General features: G+C 42.4%; 1 protein-coding gene across 1 annotated transcript in view; it reads right to left on the bottom strand.

Annotated features, from left to right (window-relative positions):
- Positions 1 to 10,312, bottom strand: part of PLCB1 (phospholipase C beta 1) — a 650,597-nt gene extending 640,285 nt beyond the window's left edge. The window contains exon 1 of the mRNA XM_011371181.2: positions 9,837 to 10,312. Within this exon, the coding sequence (XP_011369483.1) occupies positions 9,837 to 9,935 (99 nt within the window). The 5' untranslated portion in view covers positions 9,936 to 10,312. The remainder of the gene's footprint in view (positions 1 to 9,836) is intronic.
- Positions 10,313 to 10,860: the final 548 nt, after the last annotated feature.

Below are 10,860 nucleotides of genomic sequence, written 5' to 3'. Positions count from 1 at the left end.
GTGGCCTAAGCAGTATATACACAGGCCCTTGCCATCCTGCCAGCATTGTCTGAGCCACCAAGCTTTCCACTTGCTTATTCTGCTCTGTCCTTCAAAGTCCCAAATGCTCTTTCCCTCCCAGGATGCTGAATAGCTTTTCACGTACTTCCTGGCCATGTGTGGGGTGTGTGTGTGTGTGTGTGTGTGTGCGTGCGCGCGCGCGCATGTGTGTGTGTGTGTGTGTGTCCAAGTACATTAAACTAGGAGTGGGGGAGAGAGAGAGGAAGTCAATAATTGTCCCAGTGACTCCCATTTCCTCTGTACAGAGAGAATAAAGTAAGTGGAAGTTTTCTTATAAATAATATTTTTATACTGTATGTCTTTTATTTGATATTTTTCTCATTTTGTCAATAAAGCTAATATATTAATTTTTCTCTTTGTGAATCATTACCATGATAAAGAGAATGTTTTCACAATGATTAGTTGTTTGTTCTGTCACTCCCAATACCTCCAAATTTCTTTAAAGGTAAGTTTCATTGCAATATCTGGGTACATGGGTGAGCATCTTTTTCAGAAAACAGAAGCCACTGGTAACATTCAGGTTATGAGATGCAAATACCTTAAGTGTCATAATTTTCAACCCAGATTGAATAACAACTGAGTACACACTCTATCTCAAGCCATATTTTGACCTTATAGGAAATCAGGACTGAGACAGCAGTCAGCTTTGTATTGACAATAAATATTTTGCTTCTTGAACTCACATGGAGAAACCCTAGCTCAGAAGGCCACAGAGCCCCTTGGACTGCGGGAGATTTCAGATGGAATGAAAGGGTGTAGAGCAGGGTTTTCCAACCAAGACCACATGCAATGTGTTGTGAAGGGCTCTTGAAAGCATGAGTGCTCTCCAGGTCTGCCTTAAGACTGCACCCTCCCCTAAGTGAACCTGCTGTGAGCCAGACACACCCCAGATGTTTCTTTCATTCCACAAACATTCTCTGAGCACCTACTGAGTGTCAGGCCTATGTTTTGCCTTAGAGAAAGAAGATAAATAATATTAAAGCTATAGTCCTCCAGGAGCCCTGGTTCAGTTGTAATACAGACAAGGCATGTCCACCTCTCTGTATGCACCTTCCTGCACTGGATCTAGACCTGGATTCTCAATGGACACTATGTTGAATTTCAAGCCATTCCGGGTCTAGCTTGGGGACAGATGACATCTTCTACACTTTTTTCATGCTTACCATATCTTTAATCTTCCAAGATCAAAGATTTCTACAAGAAGCCGGTCTTAATGAGAATCCAATGAAAGACAGCATTTGCAAGTATGTAGGGAAGAGAAAAAGATGGAGAAACACATGTAATGAGTCTCTAGATACAAGTGTTACTTATTGGGCAATGAAAAAAAATGACCTTTGTTTTAACACCATTCCCGAATACCTTTCTATGCATATATTTGACACTAACTGACATGGAACGTTTGTGGACTGCAGTGTACACTGGCCTCTGTGCCTCAAAGTATCATGAAGTTTCCTATGTTCTCACATCCTGCACAGTGTAGACAAAAATGGACTTCATAAAAATAGCTGTTTTTGAAGACACTAGCCAAAAGAGATGAATTTTTAGGGATCTAAGGTTCATTTGTATGAATCTTAAAATTAGGGATATACTTTGGAAGTGTCAATGAATTTCTTTCAACTTGTAATCATTTAGATTCTATGAAAAGTCTTTTGTTATCAAAAGGATTCTGTTTGGGAATGCCATGGTAGACTGGAAAGGGCTCTGAATTTAAACAGAAGATCTAGTTTTAAGTTGACTCAGGCTCTAGCCAGTTGTGTATCCTTGGGCAAGTCATGACTTACTAGACTCTGTTTGTTCCTACATAAAATGTGAATAACAACACTTGCTCTTTTCCTACCACTCAGGTGGTCTTGATGACCATATGGGGGTAAATGTAAATAAATAATAGTGCTTTACAAGTATAAGTGTCCATTATGCTTAAAAATATCACTCTCATTTTTGAAGTCCAGAGATAGCATTATGGCAAAACTCTATTTTACTCAAAAGTAAAATTGAAGGAGAAAATTACATAGGATGTCCAGATGGTTATTGCACATTAAGGCTTAAAGTCATAAAATCCTAGAACTGTAAAAGGCCATATCAAGTAGGGGTTACTGAAGGAAACCAAAACCTCTCTGAAAATTGCGAACATAAATTTAATTACAGGTAATAAAGCACTTGACAGAATCTCTAGAAAGACTGAAGAAGTGGTCTTCAGGTTGAACTTCAATAAATGAGCCCAGAACACCACAGCATTGACCGTTGAGAAGAGTTATTGCCTCCACCACACTCAGAAAGGTGAGGAATCAAGAAGAAACCCCTGGAATTGAAAACATGCCAGCTTAATTGAAGACAAACAGTAATCTGAGAACAAGGAGCGGCCACTATTGCCATTGTCTCTTTATATCCATGGACGATTACAGAAGACAACATTTCTTTCTTCAATATCTCGCATATCTGTCGAAACAACCCAAAGAATGCAGAAAAGTGACCTCTTTCACATTCTGCCCTCCAAATGTCATAAAAGTACATCTTATACTGTTAAAACTTAATTTGCAGCCAATATTAAATGCCTGAAAGGAGTCTCGTAAATGTAGCTTTAGATTTCCAGACTCTGTGTTATAAAAAGTCCTACTAAGAGATGTGGAAATGGACGCTAAAGTGAGACTTAACCATATCTAAGGCAGCATACCTGAGAAAGCATCATAGTTAGTCCTTCGGTTTCTTTAAACCTACGAGACCACTTGCTGACTTGCTCTGTGGTCTTCCATCTCCTTTTTGAGCTCATGTGGCCTCTTCTATAAAATGAATCAAATTAATGTTCCCTTACCTAATTCATAAACAAATTCCTGAGAAAATTTTATTTTTAACAGAAAAATAATCTCTCAATTTCCTAGGTATCAATGTTATATGTTGACATCCACCATGGCTAGTTCAGGTAAAGAGTGTTTCTTTGCTAAGTAATACATTTTCACTGAACATCCTCATAAAAATTCAATGCAATAAAAAGAAACTAAACATTAAGCAAATATTGGTAACTAAAAGAGCCCTCGAAATGAGAAACAGATGTAGGATGCTTTTAATTCTGTTTTAATAGTAAATATTTTTTTCTCATTTTATGCTTCCCCATTTACAATAGTTTAGTTTCTTGATAAATGCATAGATTTAGTGGACATCAATTAATACATATACTTAAGCCTATTTCCAGAATACTAATTTTTAATTCCAAAAATTGAAATCAATATGAAGAAAATAATAAAATCAAATATCAAACCTTAAAGAGATTAGAGAGGAGTCAAAGAGACAATTAAATACTTTTACAGAAATTGATGGCATCCTAAGGATCTCATGTGTAACTAATCTCACATGTATGTACGTCTCCTCTGTGTTCTTTTCCTTACTGATATATAGGGACATGTGGCTCTGATTGGGGGATCAGAAATGGCATAGATGGGGAAAGGGAGCATTATGAAATCTGTCTGAGCAGATGGAATTTATGACATGATTTGAAAAGGCTGCATGAACTTAGTATTAGCTCAGACAACAGGAAAACTAATGTCTTCAGTTATCAAGGATTTGTTATTTAGGAGAGACCCATAGCATTAGTTGACAAGCCACAATCAAGGAGTCTGCTGGACTCCTTGTTCATGATAACATGAAACAATCTTGATAAACAAACATTTAACTACAGGTTACCAAGTTCAACATAAAAAAGCAAAATATTCCTGTCCCATTTAAATGTCATTGGAGGTAAACATAATTTAAAGCTCTTTATTGATAGAGTAAACTTTCAAGGGAAGTATTAGAGATGTGCTAAGAGCCAGAGCAAATTATCCTAATGTACCATAGGTGGGAACATCAAAGTTAAGCAAGCTAAGAGAAAATCTGTGAGAGAAAAATATATTCCAGAAACAGCATTCTACTAGTTTGCTTTGCTATACCAAAAACAGCCTATAGCCATTACATTTTCTTGCTAAATTACTAGAGTCTTGTTTTAACTCTTTCTTCCTCTAGGGCATTCATTATACTGGCTTCACTTCCCAGACTTCACCTTAAGAGAGATAAGGACCAAATCAAGTATCATCTAAATAGAAGATAAGTCACTTTTGTTGTTATTGTTTAAGAGGGTAAGTTCAGCAATAATAAAATTGCTTTAGGCAAAATAAGGTTTGTTTTGTTTTGCTTTCATTGACAATTTTTTAAAATAGCTTTACTAAATCAAAAACAGGAAACTAACCTACGGAGTTATAAATTAGGATAACCATTACCTTTGGAGGGTGAGTGTAGGGACTGGAAGGGAGCAGTCAGGGACTTGAGAGGCTGGCAATGCCGTTTCTTGATCTGGTGCTGCTTCCCTGGGAGGGTTCATTTTGTGAATACTGACTCAGCTGGACACGAGATTTGTGTGTTTAACTGTACGCATGTTACACTCTGATAAAAAAGCTTAAAAGGCTTTTATTGACTCACTTTGGAAAAGTAATATCCTCACATTTAGGTTACAGTAATTACTGTCAACAAGAAATTCACAAAAGTGCTTTAGAAATGAAAAATGGACAAATTTGGGTGGAATTTTAGAGGGCACCTGCCAGCCTTCCAGTCTGAAATCCACCTCTCACTCTGTAGAGGCCCCATCTGGAACCATCTACCAACCAGAGCTGTTTCTTCTTTATTTCCAGTAACCTTTCCAAAATGAATGCTGCTGAATGCCCACCTCATAAACCCTTCCCCTCTTCTCCCTCAATAATTTTATCATCATTCTCTTGTCATCATTTTGGAAAATATAACTGCAGCTTCTATACAATGCAAAAGTTCTAACTAAGCTTTAATGTAGGATGTTGGAAAATTTCCAATATACTAGCATGTTTTTATTATTATTACCTATTTTAGATGTGGGGCTTTTGGGTCGGGGGAGTGGTGGAGAGAGGGAGGAGGGAGTTACTTATTTTAAATCCACAGAACATTAATGCAAATCTAAACCTCTGAGCTTCCTTAGCCTTCTTCTCAAGCAACCAAGCCAGCCTAGCAATTATGAATTTTGAATGTTAGATTATATTTGCAAGACAGGATGTATGATATAAGATTTTTTATAAATATATACGCATATATTCTTGCTAAATTACAAGAGTTTTGTTTAACTGTTTCCTCCTTCCATGAGTCATACCAGTGATCCTACTGCAGATTATATATATGTATATGTATATGTATACACATACACATATATATTTATATGTAAATATATATTTTTTAAGGAATTTAAATAGAAGCAAATTTTTGGATATTTTACAAACTGACCTGCTTTTATGTTAGATTCATTTTCTCTGAATCACCTAAACTTTTTAAAAAAGAATAAAAAAATTGAATTGTTTTCTTTTCCAATTATAAAATATGAAAATCAAAGCACTTAAAGGGAATGGAAGGAAGGTATGGATCTTCCCACTCATCGAATAAAAGAGTTATCTAACACATACTGACCACTTTGAGGAAATTCATGGCCCTCTAACTACTGGGGAGACAATAACTTTTAAAAGCATGTTTTATTGAGGGTTTCCTGTGTGTCAGGCATTACACAAAGCAATGTCTATGCCTTCACTCACTTAACATTAACAGCTGTTCCATGCAGCAGGAAATATTACAATCCTCACATTACAGATGAAGAAACTGAGGTTCAAATGCATTAAGTAACTTACTCACAGTTGAGATCTGAATTTGGAAAATGAGAGTGGAGAAAAAGAAGGAACAAACAGATGAGAAGACTTCCATGCCCCAGAGGTGGTGGAAAAAAGATACAGGGTCCCCAGATGTTAAACAGAGCAAATCAGGTTGGGAGGCCTCCTGCATGGTTTTTGTACTTCCTCTTTCCCTCCATGTCCTGTCCAATACAAAGCAAGGCCAAACACCAAAAACAAGAGGGGCCAGACTCACAGTCTCCCAAGCTCCCTAACTGAGATAAAGTAACCCCTTCTACTACTGTCCATCTTACCAGAAATCTCCCATAATGGCCGCAGTCCTTTACAACCCCCTCCCACCAGCACAGCCTGATAATAAACAAATGCAAAATAAAAGCAAGGATAAAGTGGCATCCTTTGGTATTACTGGTGAAACAGGTAGCCACAGCAGGTAAGTCTAGCTGGCCAAGTTCTGGAGGACAAGGTTTGGCCTTGGTGTTCAGAATGTATACACCATTACTAATTATTCAAACATATACCTCCACAGATCCTGGGGACTCCCAGACCTCTCCATGATCAGGCAAAAGAAAAGCTGATGCCTGGCCCCCTGGTGCAACAGGGTATCTCCAGGACCCCACTCCTGCTCCGTGATCCACCAGCTGTCTGTCGTGATAGGTAGTATCTATGTCAAAGATTGTGACTACCACCCTTAGAGCATCCACAGCGTCACCATGACATCGCTACGATAGGTAGCCAACAGATTATGCAGGGCAACTCCCGGGTGACATCTTCAATTCCATATGGTGTTCAGGACAATTACAGTGCCTTAACCACTCAAGGAATAAGAGAGAGTCTTTTCACAATTCTAACAGCCCCAAACTCATTTTCAAATGTACCCTTATGCTTTTTAATGGGCTACTGAGAATATTTTATGAGTTTTCCAAGCCTTCCTCTTATAGACCAGAGAGCAGGGTTCTATAATTTTTAAATGAGATCGGATATTTAAGAAAATTTTAAGTTATTTCCAGCATTTACTTTTCCTCTAGACAAGCAGATGCCAATGCACCCCTGGGGCAGATAGCAGCAGGTATTTTCCAAAGTCAGGGTCAAAAGGCCTCCCCTGCTCAAAGGCAGGAAATCAGACTAGACAGCCTCTTAAGAGCCTTCTCTCTCTTTCCTATCCCTTTCTTACAATCACACTGGAAGCAGGTGAAATGCTGAAAATTTTTCAATGCATATAAGAAATTCAAAATAAATAAATAAATGTGAGTTAAGCCATCCTGGGCATCAGAGACAGGATTGTCCGGGATTATGTCATGAAGGTCTTTCTACCTCTTAGGTAACAACTGAATGAATTTCTCAAAATGCAAACAGAGATAAAATTAAATCCCAAACCAGTGAAAATTTATACAAGCCAACCAGATTATGCTATCTTTCAATCACACTTGACAAGTTCTTTCACAAACCTTATCTCAGTGGTTTCAAACTATGGTTCCCCAAACCAGCAGCATCAGACTCACTCGAGACCTTGTGAAAAAATCAGATTCTCAGGGCTCACCTATGACCTCAGGAAATGAGGGTGAGCCCCAATGATCTCTTAGCAAGCCCTCCAGTTGTTCTGATGCTCACTCAAGTGTGAGAAGTGCTGCTTTATCCTGTTGGCTACTCTGGACTACTAGATGAAATAGGTAGGAAATGTAGCTTTCTCAGTCTTGCACAAGAGGCAGCAAAGATTCAGAAAGGTTAACTGATTAACATAAAGTCACACAGCTGACCAGAAAAAGAACCAGCAGGTAAACCCAGGCCTTTGGATTCAAGATCTAGTTCTCTTTTGTCTTCCACATACTGTCTCACTAAGATGCAATATAATTAGCCATATCACCTAAACTGGCTTGATTCTAGAAGGAAGAGTAGAGAGATGACACCTGGGGAGGATACAGGCAGCCTAAGAAAGTTTAGATCCCTCTTAGTCCACAGATGACCATGGAAAGCCAAGAGAGTCAAGAAACTTGTAGGATGGTTCATTTTATTCCAGATAATGTGACACCTGGGTGAAGTTTAAGATCTCCCTTATAAAAGATCAGAGATTCTACTGCTCAGAAGAAGTGCTTCTCACTTCCTTCAGGTGGTGTTTCACTAGTGGCCTCTATTACTCTCATTGCACCACTTATCATCTCTGTAATCAGTGGTGTTCTTGATAATCCTCTGCCTCCTCCACCTAGCATGTAAGTTCTGTACCAGCAGGGATTCTGTCTATTTTCCTCACCACCCCAGGATTTAGTCAGGCCTGGCACTGGCAGGTATGGAAGAAATATATGTGACAAATGCAAATAATAAAAATCATCTACTTGGATGTGTTAAAATGTGTTCCCACAGAAGACTTTCATTTTCAAAGTGACACTGGATATTTTCCTCCAAACAAGACATTCTGGAGAATTATTTAAAATACAGTTAAAAATTGTCACCGTGAATAAATCCCGAGCTTATGCTGGAATATCCATTTTTTATTCTTCAAAGTCTCTTTCTCTCTTCCTTATACCCTTTCATTCTCTTTCTCAGTAAATCCATCATCACATTAGCTCTCTATTTGAGGATCTCAAGATGGGCTGGACTGCTTTACTTGTTGAATTGAATTGCATTTTATATTTTTGTTTTCCCTTGACACAAACAAAGCATTTAATCTGTGTCTGAACTTATTGTTTAGATTCTATTCCATTTACAAAAACATCCAGTCATTAGACTGAAACAGAAGGAGAAAACTGTGAAGCCCACAGTAAAAGGATGCATGTTTACGTACTAGCATACAGCATTTAATAATTGGCATGAGCTTTCAAGGAAGCTATGGCTCATACTCTAAGTATCATTTGCACTTCCAAGTGTACAAAATATACACACAGACCCGCTCAGCTAAGTAATTGGATTCACAACCTGGAATATTTAAATTGTTTTCAGACACTGGAAAATGGCTTAAGAAGATTAAAGAAAAATACCCTGGAGGATAATGGGCTATAATTTACTAGGTGGAAAATCTTTTCAGCAAGAAGTATGCCCCATTCTCCAATAATTCCCCCTGTTCAAGATGTCTTAGTCATTTGGACATAAATTTCCTTAGATTCTGGCAGCTCAGGTTTATTCCAGTGGGTTGTTCTTGTCAAACTTTTTGAATGATTCTCAGAATCATTGATACAGTAATATCCTACATTAGAAGATTCCCGTGTTTTCAGCAAGATTAATTTAAATGTTTGAAGGCATTGCGGGGTGGGGGTTAGGGGGAATCACCTGAAGTCCTAGGGTCCAGGGCTCATGTGAAACACTGGAAATCGGTGGCTGGGCTAAGCTCTGCCCCACCAGGCAAGAAAAGATGTGATAAATTGTGGGAGAATGTCTTAACAAATGTATTTCAAGCTGAAGACTCCAGGCAGTTCACTTCTCAAAAACTAGCTCTCCCCACTTTGCCTGCAAGTCCACTGAGTCCTCCTCGACCCCTCACAGCCCCTCCTTCGGCTCTCTAGCCCTCCTCAGGTGTGTCCTCCGCACCCCTTCTCAGGGCCCCTCACTCCAGAGCCAGGCGCTGAAGTTTAGCATCGACGACCACCTGTCGGCTGGACAGTGGTGTCCTCTGCCGCGTTGGCTCCTATGAAAGCGCCAAGAGGGACAGCAGTCACAACAGTTTCGGACCTCGCAGCTATTCCTTATGGAACGAGGACAAGGAGGTAATACGGGTGAGTCCGCTGGCGGAGAGGGGCGGGCTTGTTCACACCCCAGCGCTTTCCAGCTGCTTTCCAACTTCACACACCCCACTTTCCAAACTCTCCGGACCCGCCATAAGGAAAAGCCTGCCCTACTGCTCTATCGGCTCAAAAGATTGAAGACCCTCAGGGGGGCGCTTGCCAGATCCAGCAAGGATACCAACTCCTAAGCCCCGAGAACACAGGAGCGCTCAAAGCCCCTGTTCTTTGCCGCCAGGCGACCCCGCCTTGGCAGCCGCCAACCTGTGCCCCTGGGGCCGCCCCTGCCGGGTCGCCGTGCGCCCATTGCATAACGCGCCCCTCGCCCCACCCCCACGCCCCCGCCCAACTGGCGTGTTCAGCGCCCCCGCCAGCGCCCCTAGCCCGGCCCCCCAATACTTACATCATCCCACTTGACGAATTTCGTGCCCTTCTTTAGGCTGTCGGACACACACACGGGCTTGAGTTGCAAAGCGTGCACTCCGGGCTGAGCCCCGGCCATCTGGGCTCATCGGGGCTCCAGGCGGCCCGGGCGAGCGCGGCAGGGACGGGGCGCGGGGCACGGCTCCTTTCTCTGCTCCGGAGACGCTGGACTCTGCTCCGGAGACGCTGGACTCTGCTCCTCCGCCGGCCTCCCCTGGACTCCTGGCCTCCACACCTCCTCTGGCGCTTCTCAGCAAGCGGGGCACGCGGGGGCCAGGCGCCCGGCCATGCCCGGGGCGGGACGCGGGGTCGGGTGCCGGCGGTGGCTGCGGAGCCTCAGAGGGCGAGGAGAAGCCGAGGGCAGGCAAGCCTGCCAGCCGCGGCTGGATACTGTTCCTCAGCCGCCGCCGCCTCCAAGCGCACCATTCAGCACATCCTCTATACACAGAGGGAGAGAGCGAGTGACACACGCTCGGCAGCCCCCCTCCCCGCCCTGCTCCTTCCCCTCCTCCCTCCTTCTTCCGCCCCCCCGCTTCCTCGCCACCCGCTCGCGCTCGGTCCCTCCTTCCCCCGGCGGCTTCCAGCCCAACTTTGCGCGCTGGGTCAGGCGCGGGGAAGCGGGGCCGCAGCGGCACCTCCCGGCTCCTGGGCCCCACTGCAGCCAATGCCTGCGCCTCCCTCACGCCCTCTGAGCATGCCCCGTGCCCGGGTTGCGGGGGTGCCGGGGGTGTCCGGGAGCTCTACAGTCCCTGAGGTTTTCTGGGGAACTTGAGCGGAGCCAGGGAGTGTCTTTGGATCCAAATTGGGTAGGGAAGGGAGCCTTTGGGAGGAATCAGAGAGGCAACCCATAGCTTTCCCCTCTAGCTGGAGCTCTCCAGCGCAGGCCACAAACCAGCTTTTTGAAAAGACAATTATTATTTATTAGTAGAGAAGAGAGCAATTGAGAGGCTTGGAGTGAGAGCTCTTTGAGGAAACCTCGCCGCGCCTGAGAGTTTGCAAGTGCA

Source organism: Pteropus vampyrus, unplaced genomic scaffold, assembly GCF_000151845.1.
Source record: "Pteropus vampyrus isolate Shadow unplaced genomic scaffold, Pvam_2.0 Scaffold7, whole genome shotgun sequence".
Taxonomy (NCBI): Eukaryota; Metazoa; Chordata; class Mammalia; order Chiroptera; family Pteropodidae; genus Pteropus; species Pteropus vampyrus.
This window is presented reverse-complemented; position numbering and strand designations above follow the sequence as displayed.